Here is a 17,269-nt window from a genome sequence, read left to right as displayed (position 1 = left end):
GGAATGTGTTTAAAGGGATTCCAAAAGGTCATTTTCATCCCAAATATTAGGTGTTTGTTAAAAGACCAGACTTTTTACAGTGACTCAGAACTAGAGAAATCTTTCCCTGATAGTTTTCCATGTTGATCCAGCACAGATGTGTTTTTAAAGAAGATATACCCTGCAGTGTTTGAATATGTGCATGAGACCCTGAACATTTCAATTGTTTATTAAACTCCGTCCATTTTATTACTTCACCCTCCCCAAGCCATTTGTCTGTCTTGTCCACCTGTTGCTTCCTGACGCCTCACCTGTGAGCTGTCTGGGGCAGAGGCTAGCTGTCTTCTTAGCTGGCTGTAAACACATAGCATCATGGAGTCCTGATTCTGGAATAAGGTTGCTAGGCATTGCCATGGTACAAATAGTAAATCCTCACAATGAGATGAAGTTGCCGAGTGAAACTGTCCGCTTGATTTTCATTATCCAAGGGCATAGAAGAGGGCCAAAGAGTGACAAGCACTGGGAAATGTTTAAAACTCAATGCTGTTCTAATAATAGGGAGAACTGCAAACAGCACAGGATATTTTGTCTTAAAAAAATGGGACTATATTTTCTTGTCATTTACACAGTTATAAATCAAGTCATTCAATGGCTTGGTGTGAGATAGATCGGAGTTAGACCTCGTGACTTTTAATCCTTTCAATCAAGTTGATCAGGGGGCAGCATGTCCCATAAAAATACCTTCAAATTTTACTAGACCCATGCTGTGCAATTGGGCTGGGGGAGTACAGGGTGCATGCATACATGTGTTTGTGCTTGAGCATGCAGCCGTACGTCTGTCTCTGCGCACTGCCCATACGGCAGGAATGCATATCTGTCTGTCTGCACGTCTCGCTTTCATTCTGGAAACGTGGCTGTGAGAGCATCTGCAGCATCACTCTGCAAGCATGTTACTGGTCATGCATGAGCCCCTGTGTGGGCACGTCCATTATTTATGTGTGCGCATGTGTCTCCCAATGCGCTCTTGTGTAAGTGTGTGCCGGCACGTGGGCCTTCCTCTCACGTGTCCCTGGGTGTGCGTGTTGCAGGGAGGAACGAGCACTGGGTTACCAAGGTGGGGAGCCACTTTCTAAGCTGGTGGGTGCTGCCCGCAGCATGAAAGGCTCCCCCACTCCAGCCCTCTGCTTGGTTGTAGCTTGCAGACCTGTTGTTTTTCAGGTCATTGCACTCTCAAGCAGATAGCAGCCTTCTTGCTATTTTCCCTGACACACGTCACATTCAGTTGGTTTTGTTTGAAGCCGGCCCCTCTGATCCTGTCACTAACAATAAGGAACCCTCCCTTGTTTCTCCTCCTAAACCTCCTCCTGACACAGTCATTCCCTGTGGGATGTTTCTCCGGTGCATGTTCCAGGGGGCATGTTTAACTGTTTCAGTGACACAACCCTTCTTCAGGTTGGGGGCAGAATCATCATGAGGGTCAGGGGTCTAACACAATGTCAGTGACTGGCTGATGTGAGCCAGAGACCAGACCTCCACACTTTCAGTGCAACCAGACACAATGTTTCCCTCTGGCCCCATGTTAGTTTGGAAAAATGAAGATTAAGGGGGGACATGATAGCGGTTTTCAAATATCTAAAAGGGTGTCACAAGGAGGAAGGCGAAAATTTGTTCCTCTTGGTTTCTGAGGACAGGACAAGGAGTAATGGGCTTAAAGTGCAGCAGGGGAGGTTTAGATTGGACATTAGGAAAAAATTCCTAACTGTCAGGGTGGTCAAATATTGGAATAAATTGCCAAGGGAGGTGGTGGAATCTCCCTCTCTGGAGATATTTAAGAACAGGTTAGATAGACATCTGTCAGGGATGGTGTAGATGGAGCTTGGTCCTGCCTTGAGGGCGGGGGGCTGGACTCGATGACCTCTTGAGGTCCCTTCCAGTCCTATTATTCTATGATTCTATGATTCTATCTGCTATATGGTGTTAGCATCAGAGCCTAGGCGTTGATCCAGATCCAGGGCCACTTTGTGTGTGGTAAGGTAGAAGGGAGTAGGGTGGGGGTGGAGTAGGGAGAAGGCATGCCATTGTTGTCTCTTACCCCTACCACTCCTTGTCCCTCACAAACGCTCCCAGAGTAACCTTGAATTGAGCATCTCCCTAAACATTAAATAATCCAGAGTGATTCACTGCTTAAGGTTGTAGCCATGTACATTTCATCCCCTTTCCCTCAGCACAGGAGAGTGGTGAGCCCAGACATGTCTTGTGGACAGTGGGAGGGAATGGAGTGGATTGTCATACTTCCTTTGTTCTCTTACCCACCCATCTCCCTGGTATTTGTGCCAAATTCTAGAGCGGGAGACTGGGAACCAGGACACCGTGTTCTTTTTCTAACTGAAGAAACGGAAGAGTCTAGTGGCTAGAGCATGTGTGTGTGTTGGGGAGTGGGACTGGAAGTTACGGTTCCTGGGTCCTAATCCCTCCCTAGTAGTTAGAGGCAGGAAACTAGAAGCCTGGGCTTCTGCATTCCATTCCCTGCTTCTGCACAGACCCGCTGGGCAATGTCAGGCAAATCACGTTTCCTGTCTTGGCACCTAGGGATGATAGTACCCCCTTGCAGGGGAGGGCTGCAAGGTATCACTCTTTAACGTCTGCTGTGCTTTGAGGCCTCCGATGGACGGAGCTAAATGCAAAGAGTTATTAGTCCTGCTTGGTGTAACAGGAACCTCATTGGATTGAGGCCTGGGACGAACTGGGACTCGAGAAAAGTAACTTACTTGCCAGTGTGTTCCAAACCTGATGTCGTATGTCCATGTCCTCTGAGCCGCGAGACTCACAGAAGGTTGATGTTTCTGTATTTGCCCCTAGGGGACAGGAAGCTGTTTGTGGGGATGTTAAATAAGCAGCAGTCAGAGGATGATGTGCTCCGGCTCTTTGAACCCTTTGGGGTCATTGATGAATGTACCGTGCTTCGGGGACCTGATGGCAACAGTAAAGGTGCGAACCTCCTCTGTCTGTCATGCCTGTTCCATGGATTGGGACTCTGCCTTGCTGTCCCTGTGCGCTGGGGGTATGCCCCGCAGCCCCTGCATTCTGCACTGGGTGGCTCTGTACATCAGGACTGTTTCCCAGCCAAAGAGGGAGGGTGGTGGGCAAGAGGAGAGCTCTGCATCAAAGAGGGGGAATATGGCTTGGGGTGAGTCCCTGGGTCAGCAGACATTAACATGCCCAGCTATCTGTCTGAATTAGCTGGAGCACCTGCCAAGCCATCCTCCCAGTCCCTGCCTCCATCTGGCCTTCTGGCCTTGCATCTGGAATGCTTTGTAAGGATTGACCTGAGCAGCATGCTCCAGATCTCAGACTCTGGGCGGGTTTGGATCCAGCCTTGGGCCTGCTCCTCAGTACATAGGTGGAGCTTGGCTCCTGGCCTCCCTCTCACCTCTAGTATCCTTTGCTCTCTGTCCCTTCCAGGCTGTGCCTTTGTAAAGTTCTCGTCTCACACAGAGGCCCAGGCAGCAATCCATGCACTGCACGGCAGCCAGACAATGCCTGTGAGTATGAGTCCAAGGTACCCACCACGTCTCCTGTTCCCCATCTCTATTCAAGTGACCAGCAGCTGGGAATCCCCAGCCCCATACATCAGCGTAATAGGCACACACGTGTTATGTCCTGTATGGCTGGGACTGTGTGTGTGTGTGTGTGTGTGTGTGTGTGTGTGTGTGTGTGTTTCTGCTCTGCCTGTGTTTGGTTGGATCTGCCCAATGTATCCCATCTATCCTAGGCAGGGCTGGCGTGGCGGCCATGTTGTGGTGTTTGCCATGATAGTTCTGGCTGTGAGTGGACAGGGCAAAGGCATGTGTGTGAATTTGAACTCCTGTATGCATGTGGTTGCATGTAACCTGATGTGCATCTTGTTGCCTGGATGTCAGTGTTTGCAATTGTGTATCTGTGACTGATTTGGGATTGGTGTGATTAATGGGTGCCCTGGGTCCTATGACTGAAAGGATCATGTGTCTGTGCCCAGAGTGCATGTCATCGGGAGCATTCGGGGGTATGGTGTGCATGGGTGTAAATGCTTTGCACATACTTTGGGGTGGGAAAAAACATCTGTCCTTTGTGGTGGCATGATGGTTACTGTATAATGGTGCGTTCTTTCTGTATGTCACCCAGGGCACTGTGGGACTGCCTTGCTATGGCAGTCGCTATTCTAGGAGACTGCGTGTGTAGCTTGTTTGTCTGCATCCACAGTTGTGCATATGTGCCCAGTGTGCCAACACTTTACACAACCATATCTGCAGCTGTGTGTCCTGTGTGGGTGTGAGAGCAACAGGACGGTCGGCGCTGTACCTGTGGCTGGGTGCCCTGGACATCCCAGCTGCAGCAACCCATTCTCTTGTGGGCCTGTCTGTAGCCGCAGTCACCAACTTCTGAGACTGGGCAGGGCTCCCCCGATGGGCCAGCCAGGTTTGGATCTCAGCCAGAGCCTTTCACTCTATTCGCTGCTCTGCTGCCACTCCTCCTCTCTCCCTCTCTGAGCTGCCTCTCCTGCCAGTGCTGCCCAATGCCCTCACTGCTGTGCTCTTCTCTCTCTCTCCATCCCTCTCTCTCTGTCTCCTCTCTCTCTGTGCATAGGGTGCCTCCTCCAGTCTAGTCGTGAAGTTTGCTGACACTGATAAGGAGAGGACTCTACGTCGGATGCAGCAAATGGTGGGGCAGCTGGGGATTTTCACTCCATCTCTCGCCTTGCCGTTCAGCCCGTACAGCGCATATGCGCAGGCTGTGAGTATCGTGGGACTCTATCGCTGTGGTGTGACACCACAGAGACCAGGGCTGGCGGAGACCTGCTGGTTCCCAGAGCGGGTGTGACTGCTTGTGCAGCAGGGCCTGGGAATCGTTCCCCAAATGCTGGATTTGCAGTCTTGGTCTGGGACTGCAGCTTGAGCTGACATGCCCAAGCTCATTTTGATCTAGCTTACTCAAGTGCAAGCTTCAGCGCAGGCTTTACAACCCTTACCCAGCACCCTGGGTATTTACTCATTACCCCATGCTGAGGACCTGCTGCTGCTTCCCTGCTGTGGGAACCGGCCTAGCTAGATGAAAGCTGTCCTGGGGAGGTCAGCTGCAGTGCATTCACGCCCCAGATTGCAGGGTAGGTTTGTGTTTGAAGCTTCGGTGCCTGGGACTTGTGCATTTCAAGCAATGATGTATTTCTCTGACATCCGGTACATTGTCCCTGCCAGGGTTGGGTGTATTTCTCTTGTAGTCCTTGTGAATCAGTGTGCCATAGTGGGTCGTAGCAATGCAGGTCCTCATGGGTTTCTCTTTTAGCTTTTGCTGCAGTGCACAGGAGAATCCTAGCATCAAGTACAGGGGTGGGCAAACTATGGCCCATGGGACCTATCAGGGCTTTTCATCCAGCCTTTAGAATTACCAGTCCAGCAGTGCAGTGACGCTAAAGCAGGCTCCCTGCGTGTCCTGGCTCTGTGACACTTCTGGAAGTGGCCAGCATGTCCCTGCAGCTCGGGGGGCAAAGAGGGGGACAGAGGACTCCACATGTGCCCTAACCAACAGGCGGCATCCCCGCAGCTCCCACTGAATGTGGCAGCTAATGTGATCCCCCTCTTGCGCCCTACATCCCCTGCCCCAACCTACATTCATGGGCCATCATACAGTTCCCCTACCCAGATGTGGCTCTTGGGCCAAAAGGCTTGCCCGCCCTGTTCTAGTCCAACATTGTTGGCTCTGGAGTGTTTCTCTCGTCACTGACGTGATCGCATGCCTAGGATCTGGGAGAACATACCTGGCTCTGCTATAAATACCTGGACAGGACAGGGGACATCTTCTAGCACCTGAGGTTTGCTTCAAGCTCCCCCATCCAACTACTGGCCACCCTTGGCCTAGTTTCACTATAGTGAGGTCCGAGCCCAAGGGAGCCAGCTCCAGCGCAGTGTGGGCTTTTGTCTGCGCCAGTTTTTGGTGGAGTAGGCAGGGGCAGGGGCACAGGGAGGTCCTGGCAGGAGAACTAAGTGCTGACCTAGCGGCATTTACAGATTAACTCTTTCAGTGCCTGCCAGTATTCTCCCCCTCCCCCCGCCCTTTGTTCTCCAGAAATTCGTATTAATGCTGAAATGCATGGCCAGGCCTAACCATAGAGATGAGTGGAGGGCATGGTAGACAGTGTGAGCAACTGACAGGAGGCTCCTGCACCTAGCCACTTGGCTGTTGACTTACAGGTGGATGTTTAGAGGGGCTAGGCATCCCTGACTCTGCTTGCACTCAGTGGGAGAGCAGGCATTTAGCACTTGTGCACCCCAGGTCCTTCTTGTGCTGCTTGCTTCTCTTCGTCTCCTAGTTCCTTCTCTTTGACTTGAGGCTTGGCCTTCACCGCCTCTTTCAGTCTAGACTTGCCCTTCCCCCCACTCCTTCTCCTTGACTTCATTCCTGGCCTTTTCCTTCTAGACTCTTGGCTTGGCCTGCTTTCCTTCCCTTTGGCTCTACACCCATTCTTCCCCTTTCTTTTCTTATGGACTGTAGGCCAACCCTGAGCTTTTAGTTAGATTGTTGTTTCCCTTGGACCATAACTCGTACTCGTCTTTCGAGTTTCCTCTCGCTGAAGGTGGGATCCCAGACTGTTCTCATTCTCCCAATCTCCCGGGTGTCAGGAGTCTCTGCAGTGTTAAGCCTGGGAAGCTTCCCTCCGTGTATGTTGACCAAGTGGCACAGAAGAAGGATTTCTTAGCAGAGTCCTTGTAGATGTATTCTGAATGCTAAGAGCTCAGCTGACCTCTGTAATGGCTAAAGGTTTTTCTAGGACTGCAATAGGTAGAAGACTTGATATTGTGGCTGTTCCCTGGCTGAGTGGATGCCGTTATTTGAATTTATCGATGCAGCAAGCTGGTGGAACTGCATGATACCTAAGGAACCTCTTTTGATGTTTGGTCCGTAATGTGCCAGCCGGGTACTCGCTGGACCTGTGGGCTGAAGTGATTAGATGGGTTAGAATAATTGAAATGGTAATATCTCACACAGGGCGGAGAAGGTAAACAGTGGGGGCTCCGTGTAAGGACAGGAGTGGTTAAGACTGTGGTTTAATACCACTTCCCAGAGCACAGTGCCACCTAGCACCACCCTGGCAGTTTGGTTTGACTTGGTCTCGTTTTACTTACTAAGAGCTCCTCAACACTCCCAACCCTGGCTCGGCCTGTGAGGTGTCCCAGTCTAGTAACTACCACCAGGCTGATCCCTGCTTTCCTTAGGAGTGGGAGCCACTGGAAAAACAACACATGCGGGGCTAGTGGCAACCCAGATTAATAGACAGATAAGCAGCTTCTTCTAGGGAGTCCCCACTAGATAGCACTTCTGGGGGGTCCTAGATAGCAGCTCTGTGGCCGTTCCAGGCTTCCTGGAGAGTCTGTGGGGTGGTAGCCATTGGGCAGGAGTTTCCTCTCCTCAACTGGGGCACTTCCTTTGGGGTGGGAGGATGTGACAGCCACCCTCTTGACCGCTGATACTGAGCCCTGCACAAGTAAACAGCACAGGTGGTGTGATCCTCACTGCAGCGTGCAGGCATTTTCAGGGAAGGGAATTTTCTGCCTAGATGCCAAAATACTTTATTGCAGGGGCTGGGGTAGAGGACCTCTTGAGGTCCCTTTCAGTCTTACTTTTCTGTGATTCTCCCACCTTTCCCAGTAGCTGCCCTGCTGAGCCAAATATTGCCCCACCACACCTTGCTTCTGCCATTGTAAAGAGACATTAGTGACACAACTTAGCCAACTCCTTTTTTTACTCGACAGCTGGGATCAGAGGAAGTGCTCAAGCTAGATTTGTGTCTAAGAGCTATCAGCTCCCTGACTCTAGAAATCCCCCATTTCAGTCCCCCCATGTTTGCAGATCATTGGGACACATTGCAAAGGCTCTATGTATATTCAGTCTTTTTAGGGGGTGAGTTAAGTTGGTGCGTTATCCATTACAGTTGAGAAGAGGCAGGAGTGGGGTGAATATAAGGAGATTCTCTATTGAGGCTCCTGGACACATACAGACCTTGGTACTGTATTCCCTCTGGCTCATTAGCTCCCAGCTTGGACATTTCAGATCATCACACAAAGGTCTTCCTCCTTGCAAATTTCACACCATTTATTCACTGTCATCCTTGCTTGTGAGAAACAACAGTATCACATGCTATCATAGGGTTATAAACGGGCTGAGTAATTTTGTATCCATTAATGACTTTTGTAACTATTTGCGCTAAGATCTATGTAATCAAATCTCATGCCTCAGAGCATCCATTGATGGCCAAAGAGGTCGGGAAGAATGTTCTCTTCCTCCTGCTTCCTTACCCCAGTGTGCTTCTCTGCCTAGTTAGCCAGGTGCATTATGACAGCAGAGGCTGCTTCTGGTGGCAAAATGCCTCTTATTTTGGATGGCAAAGTTTGTGATGTGCACTCAGCCTGAGGGGATGCTGAGTGTTCTTTGTGTGCTGGGTATAAAAAGGATTCCATGTGTCTGAGCACAATGCAAATGTAGAGCAGTCAGCTCCCAGCAATGGGCTGAGTGCTAGGAGAGCAATAGCACAGAGCTACCTTTGGACCAGAATCCTACAAAGGAAAGTAGGGGAATCCCCATCCTTACGGCTGTTGAAAACCACATTGGAGCATGTACTAAGGAAAACTTCCTACAGAGCAGTCGTGTACTGGCCCCGTGGGGGGAGATGGCTGGGAGGAAATGCCTTACTAGCCTTTAGCATCTCTAACTTGTCTGGTTCATACAAGGTCTCCCTTCATGAGTTCTAAAGACCAGTTTGGAAGGAGGAGCACAGGGTGGAGCAGTTCTATAGCCACAACGCATCAAAGCGTCTTTTGCAATGAACTGGCAAGTATGTATGTGGTACCTCTGCCCTCTGTGGAACAGAATCAGAGTTTTTCAATTGTGTATCCTTGACCCTCTACTGCTATGATTTTCCTTTAGCTCAAACTCTAGGGGCCTATGTTTTCAGAACAGGAAAATCCTCAGGTTCTAGCCTGGTTGCTGCCATGAGGGGTCATAGTGTACAGCACAAAAACTGCGTAGGAAGCAGTGGATTTGTTATAGAGCGAGAGAGATGAGCCAGAGAAGGGGTGGAGATACAAGCTGGAGCTGGTGCAGACTGGAGCTTGCAAGCTCAGTTGAGGCCAGGGTTCTGGTCAGACATGGACAAAAGCTCTTGGGAGCAGCACATCCCCAGAACTTGCCCAGAAGGGAATCAGCTCCTTCTGCTGGTGAATCAGACCTGGGATCAAATACACTGCAGCCAGGTTGGGGTTGACCCCTCGAAGCTCAGAGGGGTATGGCTGCGAGGCCTTGCTGGCCTGGTGCAGTCCCTGCAGAAGCAGTGGCTCAGGTGAGTATCCAGGGAGTGAAGATGAGCAGGGCTGCCTATGCTGCTGTCCTAGCCCCCTACAAGGGAAGGCATGGCCAATCATGCTGCTCCCTCCCTTATCGGCAGGTTGAGCTAGAATTTGGGTGGATTGTTGAAGTCTGGTGCCCCCTAATGGCTGGTCGGAGATGAAACCTGCCTCTCACATCTGGTTACTGGTTATTGAGCAGGGTGTTGGTCTTAGCATGTGGGCACTGTGGAGCAGGTGGAGCCAGCGTTGAGTAACCCATTAGCCGTGCCCTTGCACCAAGGCTGAAGGCACATCTCTTTGCTCCGTTTCACAGCTGATGCAGCAGCAGACAACAGTTCTCTCCACTTCTCATGGCAGCTACCTGAGCCCAGGTGTCACCTTTTCCCCATGTCATATCCAGCAGATTGGCGCAGTCAGTCTAAATGGGCTACCAGCCACTCCTATTGCACCTACTTCAGGTAGGTGTCAGTCACTTCCAGCTCTGAGGATCGCAGAATTACTGCTATTATTATTTACCCATGTCATATCTGGGTAACAACCAAGAATGAGGCCCCGTTTTGCTAGGCAACAGAGCAGTAGACTATCCCTGGCCTGTGGAGCATCAGTGCTGCAAGCTTCTTCACAGCAGTGCCCTACCAATGCTACTTAGCCCTGTGGCATTGTGCACCTGTCTCCATAGCCCTGCCCTGTCTAGTCCAGCTGAGGCTCCAACAGGGTACTGGACTAGAAGACCTCTCCTGATCCCTTCTGGCCCTATGGTTCTATGGCTGGGAGCTTCTTTCCAGCAGTGACAGCCAGAAGATAATAACGAGTTGTTGTGCAGAGTCACTGGTGGGTTGCAGAGGCCAAGCTAACATGGGGTTTGTTTGCATTTTCCCTCAGGGTTACACTCGCCTCCTCTCCTGGGCACAGCTGCAGTCCCAGGACTGGTTGCGCCAATTACAAACGGGTTCACCGGAGTGGTGCCTTTCCCGAGTGGTCATCCCACCTTGGAGACAGTTTATGCCAACGGCCTCGTGCCCTACCCAGGTATGGAGGACCTACGATCGCTATCTTGTTGGCTCGTAGGGCCAGATGATCTGATGGATCCCACCATCTCCCTAATCAAATGCTGTGGCTCTTGTTAAGCTCTGTGTGTTCTCTCTTTCCTGCTGCTCCCCATTTCTGCTTGTTCTAGGTCTCTCTGTATCTGGGCTCAGCCACACATCACAAACCAGGGACAATGGGGACCCAGAGCTAGTAATCTTCCCTGGTTTCCTGCACAAGGAGTTTCTCAGAGTTCCTAGCAGCTGCTATGGGTCCGTTAAGCTTGCAGCAGAGTCCAGAAGTGTGTATACAGCTGTCTCCCAGGATTCCCTTTTCATTCCTTTCTCTTTCTCCCCTCACTTCAGCTCAGAGCCCCTCAGTGTCAGAGACCTTGCACCCAGCCTTTACCGGAGTTCAGCAGTATGCAGGTACCTGTCCCCTTTTCCAGCCCTTCTTTAGGCTTCCCTTGGGTTTGTGTTCCACCGGGTAACTGGTTTGTCATGTCTCATTGATCGCAGCCATGTATCCGGCCACGACCATCACCCCGATAGCCCAGACCATTCCCCAGCCTCCTCCCATTCTGCAGCAGCAGCAGCGAGAAGGTGAGGACGTGAGTCAGTGGGAAGCTACACTCTGGGGGGGCTGATGCCCCGACGTGCATGGAATTCCCTAGCTGGTGCATGGCAGGGGGAGCTGAACCTCATGTGCTCTGATCTTCTCTTTGGAGAGTGGGCAGAAGCCGAACCTCTGAGCTATCAGAGGGGTAGCCGTGTTAGTCTGGATCTGCAAAAGCGACAGTCCTGTGGCACCTTACAGACTAACTGATGTGTACATCAGGACTCCTTGTAACCTCTGAGCTGTTGCTTGGCTTTAAAGCTGGCAGAGTTGGTGCCACCAAACCACATCAAGGGCACCAGCCCCTTTTGGGGGTCATTCCCATTCATGTGGATCCTGATCTTCAGCCTCTGCAAGTCAGTGCAAAGCCTGCTGTGGGTAGATCAGGCCCTTGATGAGTGGGGAGAGAGGGAAGAGGAGTTGACCCTTTGCAGCCATCTGTCATCAAACAGCCCTGGTGAAGATGGTTGTTCTGGGCACTGCAAAACAGTCTCTGCCCTTCTTGGGCTTTCTGGGTCCCCATCCTCGGGATTTGTTTCTCAGCACGTAACTTCCAAAAACATGACCAGAAGGGGAGGAGAATATTGATGGTCCTGGCATGTGCATCGATGGTCCTGGCACGGGGGTGAGAGACCCTGGCATCACTCCGTAGTGGCTCCCCTCGGCTGCTCTAGGATCCGTGTTGGTGGATTTCCCCATGTCATCAGGGCTAGATCAAGCTTTCTGGGGACCTGCTGAGGTTTACCGGGGGGGGGGGGGGGGGGGGGCGTTAAATGCAGGGTTTAGGGTGTGGAAAGAAGATGTGGGTTGAGGCAGGAGATTGGGCATGGGGGGGAAGATCTCTGACTGGAGGTGTGGGCTCTGGGGTGGAGCTGGGGATGAGATGTTTGGGGTGCAGGAGGGGGTTCTAGGCTGGGGCCAAGGGTTTTGAAGTATGGGAAGTGGGTTCATGACAAGAGGTGAGGGTGCAGGATTTTTGAGAGAATTAAGAGTTCAGGAGTGAGGTCAGGGCAGCAGGTGGGATGCAGTGCCTGGGAGGGGGTTCAGGACTGTAGCAGGGGGTTGTGGTGCAGGGCACTTATCTGGGGCAGTTCCCTTTAGGTGGCATAGGCCCCAGGGAAGGGAGGGGAAAGTGGTTTTGTGCACTGCCCTGTACTTACTTCCAGCTACCGTCCCCTGCAGCTCCTGTTGGCCACAATTCCTAGTCAGTGGGAGCTGCGGGTGTGGAGCCTGCAGGTGAAAGAAGCACCCAAACAGAGTTTCTGGCCCTTGCAGCTCCAGCCCAGCAGGGGTGGGAGAAGGAACAGCTGCACACAGAGCAGAGTCCTCCAATCTTCACCGGGCAAGGACAGAACACGGGAGCTGGAGCCAGAACATAAAAACTCCTGCACTTCATTCCAAAGATCTTTTTGCAGGGCCCCTCTTTGCCTGGGGCCCTGAGCTGCAGCCCTTTCTTAATCCAGCCCTGCTCAATGCAACAGGCTGACTCCGTAGGTTTGTAATCTGTAAGCGGCCAGGTCCATCTTAGCCCGCCCCAGCACAATTTCTGAGGTTTACTGTGTGGGCGTCTTTCAGGTGGGACTTAAAATCCAAGGTCTAGACCCCAGCGCTGACAGCCACGCAGCTTCTAGCACATTGAACAAAACAATCAGTGGCCAGTCTCATGTCCCATCTCTGAAGGAGACAGTCCAGTGTCACGAGTGGGAACCAGGGGCTGTGATACCTGCCCTAGAGAACCCTGCGGTCATGTACTACTGTCAGCACGCTGCTGGGATACTAGTTCTCAAACTGTGGTTGGCTCCTCCCCCAGAGGAATTTCTCTTACCAAGCTGTTCTCTGAGCTCAGCCCATTTCTTTCCTCTTTCTCGTGGGGGCTGTGTCACTCATGCCCCCTGCCCCGACTGCAGGTCCTGAAGGCTGCAATCTCTTCATCTACCACCTCCCTCAGGAGTTTGGGGACAACGAGCTGATGCAAATGTTCCTGCCTTTTGGCAACATTATCTCCTCCAAGGTGTTCATGGACCGAGCCACCAACCAGAGCAAGTGCTTTGGTAAGCGAGCCCCTTGCCAGCAGCAGCAGGATGCCCTGAGAGGCAGGGTAGGAGGGCAAGGCTGTTTGCCACAACAGTCCTCCGGGGCACGGGCATTCCCACGGGGCGCTGTGATACAGAGGCGTTTGGGACCCCCAGAGTGGCTCTGGATGGAGGGGAGGCTACATCAGAAGTGTGAGGGAGTTGCTCAGCAAGGTGTATGTGTGTGCTCCCACAGGTGGAGCAGGGATGTGTTTGGACTGGGAGCATGTGGGGGGGGCATACACACACAGGGAAATATGTGTATGGCCTTTGTGAGTGTGTCTGTGTATATACCAGTTGATAGGTGTATATTGTAAGGAGAGAGAGAGTGCGTACGTGCTCCCTCCTCCAGCAATAGATGAGCACACAGCCAGCAGGAGAAAGGGCATGGACAGTTTATAGGGATTTGTATAGGTCACTGTGTTTATTGGTGTGAACGCTCAGTGTTTATGCATGAATGTGACCAGGTAGCTGTGTTGTATGTACACCACACTGTGCACCTGCAGCGTTTACAGAGGGGGGACTGAGGCTTGTGCTGACTGACTCTGAGTACAGTGATATCTGGAGTCTCTCCCCTATGCTGGGAGCAGATTTCAGTCTAGGCCCTGCTCTTGTATCCATTCTGTCTGCTGTCCTTACCAGCCTCCCACCACTGTGAAGCCATATCTGTGGAACACAGAGGGCATGGCTGATGGACATGAGGCTTCTTTTGAGCAGCAGAGGCTGATCCCATGGAATAGCAGGGCAGAGACCTAGCACTAGCCTTTAATCAACGGGGAGCCAATGCAGAGAGTGGAACATGGGGTGCTCACCACGTTGGCTGCTGCCTTTGTCCTCCGCTGGAGCATTTTTTCAACCGATGTGGCCTCACTCCCAGGCTTGGAGAGTGCAGTAGTGCCGATCATGGCATCAGAGATTAAACTAAGTGGCACAGGGCACAGCCTCTTAGCAGTAGCAGTTGGAAGGGGATGATTTCTACCAGCATGGCTATCCTAGAATAGATGGATTTGGGCCAGTGCACCTCAGCAGTCTTGGTCAGATGCTGGGGCATTTGATCCATGAGAAACTGTGACACTCTCCCTCCCCGGGTCTTTGTTGTGCAGGTTTTGTGAGCTTTGACAACCCCTCCAGTGCCCAGACTGCCATCCAAGCCATGAACGGCTTCCAGGTCGGAATGAAGAGGTTGAAGGTTCAGTTAAAACGGCCTAAGGACGCCAGCCACCCCTACTGACATTATGTCCAACCAGGATTCGGTGCTGCAGCACAGGTAAAGTATCAGACCCCCTAGCTCCTGCTCCCACACAGGGCCACCTCAACTGCTGCCCTGCCACTGATCATCTGCTGAAAGCGCTTTGCTAAAAGGAGGTTACGCAGCCTCAGCTGTTCCGCCAACCTGACTGCCTTTCTGTAGAGTGAGGGTTTAATACTGAGAAATTGTGCATGTGACAGGGGCTTAGACTCTGGCACAGTCTCCCAAGGTAAGTGAGGGAAGCCATAACACTTGGCTCATTTAAAAATGGATTTGAGCATTTGCTGATGGGAAGGATCCAGAATTGGTCAGAGAGTACAGAAAACATGGGACCAACAGTAGCTCTGTCCTACAGCCAGAGACACAAAGAGCTTCTATCTCCTTTCTGTGGACACAGGGCCAATACAGTGGGTTAGTACCCAGCCGCCAGGATGAAGCATCATTTCTGCAGTTTGCTTTGGATCCGATTTGGGGTTCTGGAGTAGTAGCTTGTTTTTCTCTTTTGGCATCCTAGGATGGAGGGAGCAGGGCTGGCTTTACCATGAAGCGAACTGAGGCGGCCGCCTCAGTTGCCAGACTGGGGGGGGAGGGCGCCACTAGGACCCAGAGTTTAGAAAATTTTGTCTGCTGCTGGTGCAGATGTATTCTCTCTGCTCTAGATGCACAGAGATGGGAGAGTGCTGTGTGGAGGAAGGAGGGCACAAGAGACAGAACAGGAAGAAGGCAGAATTGAGACCTTTCAAAGTTTTGGCCCAAGCAAGGGAGCATGGGGGCGTCATTTGAGCTCCCTGCCTCAGGTGCCAAAATGTTGTGGGCCAGCCCTGAGAGGGAGTGTGCTAGCAAGGACTCTAGTGGAAGAGTTTGGAGCTCCAGGGAGTTTGCTTGGCATCAGGGACCTAGCAAACGCTGGCACTTGCAGCAGTTCCTATATGGGAAACTCTTCTCCCCTGGGATGCAGCAATAGGAACTCTAGGGATGCCTCAGCTTCATCAGGTAAATGATTAGTGGCTGATGGATATACTCACACCTGGCCACCATCTGAAAGTGGGTTTGGTAATTGCTTTGACTGCCAGTTCAAATGCTTCCACTTGCATTTGGGGCTATTCCACTACAATTCTAGAGCAATGTGTTGCTAATAGGCTACGGTGGTCTGTTTCACTCCCACATACGGAAACAGCTTAACACTGTTTACGCTGTCAGTCAAACACAACTTCTCCTTCAAGTGGTTCCCATGGGAGCTCCAGTCTGGATGCTGGTGCATCCTCGCGCCGGCGATTGGAGACTTTTCTAGCAGTTTCTGCCGCGCTGCTCAGGCGCTGCAGCGCCCTCTAGTGCCTTTGGAAATCTTGGGCGCAGGCACAGCACGGCCCTCCGTTCCTTCTCTACCATCCTCAGCAGCAGACGGAGCCAACTGTTCTCATTCCTGTCAAGAAAATAGTTAAATACCCAGTTTTAATCCATAGTTTCCTCATTAGCCAAGTTTTTTAGCCCTCTTCTCCTCCCGTCAAGTTTTAAAAAAAAATTCTCGTTGCGGTTCGCCGCTTTTCCCCAACCCTTCATGTCCAGTTCCCCGGGCTTTAAGAGGTGTGAGTCATGTTGGGGACGCCATGCCCATTTCAGATGAGCACTCCAAATGTATTAAGTACCCAGGGGAGGTGCATCAAACTCAAAAGCGCCTCCACTGTTCCAAATTAACAGCGAGGGCATGCTGGGACCGAGCCAACAGACTCAAGACACTTCTATATGAGAAGTCCCTTCGTCCGTCCTCGGAGGACTCTCCTATGGCCTCAAGACTGGTTCAGTTGAGTAAGGGTATGGAGAAAAATCATCCCTCTACCCACTCTGGCCCTATGACCTCAGAAACGGGTCTTTCTCTGACTCCGTTGCTACCCTTGGCACCATCAGCCGCACGGGTCAGCACCGATGATAGGCCAGGAACCTCAGGTATGGCGCCACTTAAGACATCGGGCACCGCATAAAAGAGCTCACTCAGAGCCAAAACAGAGGTCAGCGGCACCAACTGGTACGGCATCGGAGGCACCCTTGGTGCCGATCACACCAGCGGGCCAGCACAAGGATTGAGTGGCACCGAAGCACCACGCCAAAACGGCACTGGGCTCGGCGCCGAAGAAGGCTCGTGCCGACATGCCACCGTGGAGTAGTTCGGCACTGGAATGATCTTCAGCACCGCCATCACCACCAGTATCCACACTGCCCCGGCACCATCAAAACTGTACCGCCCTGCACCGACAGGTGCGCGAGCGGTACCGATCCCCAGTTCGAAGCCACACGTCAACGGCACTGCCTTTCCCAGGCTCCTCCATCCATTCAGTGAGGTCCCGCCACTCGTCGGTCGTCTCTCGCTCCTCCAGTGACATCGGCACCGAATCCAGGAGCAGATTCTCCTCGCAGCACTCTAGCCTGGCACACAGACCTCCCCCCGGCAGCCTGCCGTGGTTCAATATGCATACCCTCCCCCTCCGCATCCGTGGTAGGCACAACAATACGCCTACCTGCCACCTCCATATACCACCCAATGGCAACCCTGGGAGCCACATCCTAAAGAGGGCCACCGTCATGCCCCTTCTACCATGTTGCAGCCCCCTCGGAGGCACACGACTCTATGAACGGGAGACTAGGTCACCTCTTCATAACTTGTCCTCTTCCCCAGATGAAGCGGTCACAACTGAAGCCGCACCATCTGGCGATGACGCTAGAAAATTTCAAGACCTTTTCCAAAGAGTAGCTATAGCTCAGGAAAGAGACCTCCAGGAGGTACAGGTGAAACAAAATCACCTTCTCCACACGTTGCAGCCTTCAACCGCCTCCAGGATAGCTCTCCCCATGGACGAGGCTATTATGGACCCGGCCGACAACATCTGGCAAACTCCAGCATCCATCACCCCAACAAATAAGAGGGCGGATCGCAAGTACTTCATCGCACCTAAAAACAT

At 52.1% G+C, this 17,269-nt stretch overlaps 2 protein-coding genes across 7 annotated transcripts in view; one reads left to right on the top strand and one right to left on the bottom strand.

The window, feature by feature from the left end:
• Nucleotides 1-14,307, top strand: part of CELF5 (CUGBP Elav-like family member 5) — an 86,909-nt gene extending 72,602 nt beyond the window's left edge. For all 5 annotated transcript variants that reach the window (XM_075902532.1, XM_075902533.1, XM_075902531.1 and 2 more), the window contains 9 exons: nt 2,839-2,967; nt 3,442-3,521; nt 4,603-4,749; nt 9,667-9,811; nt 10,236-10,382; nt 10,745-10,807; nt 10,898-10,981; nt 12,902-13,045; nt 14,170-14,307. In XM_075902532.1, the coding sequence (XP_075758647.1) occupies nt 2,839-2,967; nt 3,442-3,521; nt 4,603-4,749; nt 9,667-9,811; nt 10,236-10,382; nt 10,745-10,807; nt 10,898-10,981; nt 12,902-13,045; nt 14,170-14,297 (1,067 nt within the window). In that variant the 3' untranslated portion in view covers nt 14,298-14,307. The remainder of the gene's footprint in view (nt 1-2,838; nt 2,968-3,441; nt 3,522-4,602; nt 4,750-9,666; nt 9,812-10,235; nt 10,383-10,744; nt 10,808-10,897; nt 10,982-12,901; nt 13,046-14,169) is intronic.
• Nucleotides 14,308-14,571: 264 nt separating this feature from the next.
• The window catches only part of LOC102460640 (repulsive guidance molecule A-like), a 29,302-nt gene continuing 26,604 nt past the window's right edge, over nt 14,572-17,269 (bottom strand). For both annotated transcript variants that reach the window (XR_012896673.1, XR_012896674.1), the window contains one exon: nt 14,572-15,738. The gene's annotated coding sequence lies outside the window, so the exon portion shown is untranslated. The remainder of the gene's footprint in view (nt 15,739-17,269) is intronic.

Source organism: Pelodiscus sinensis, chromosome 19 (genome assembly GCF_049634645.1).
Source record: "Pelodiscus sinensis isolate JC-2024 chromosome 19, ASM4963464v1, whole genome shotgun sequence".
NCBI classification, from domain to species: Eukaryota; Metazoa; Chordata; order Testudines; family Trionychidae; genus Pelodiscus; species Pelodiscus sinensis.
Note: the sequence above shows the minus strand (reverse complement) of the source record. Positions and strands in the feature narration are given on the sequence as shown.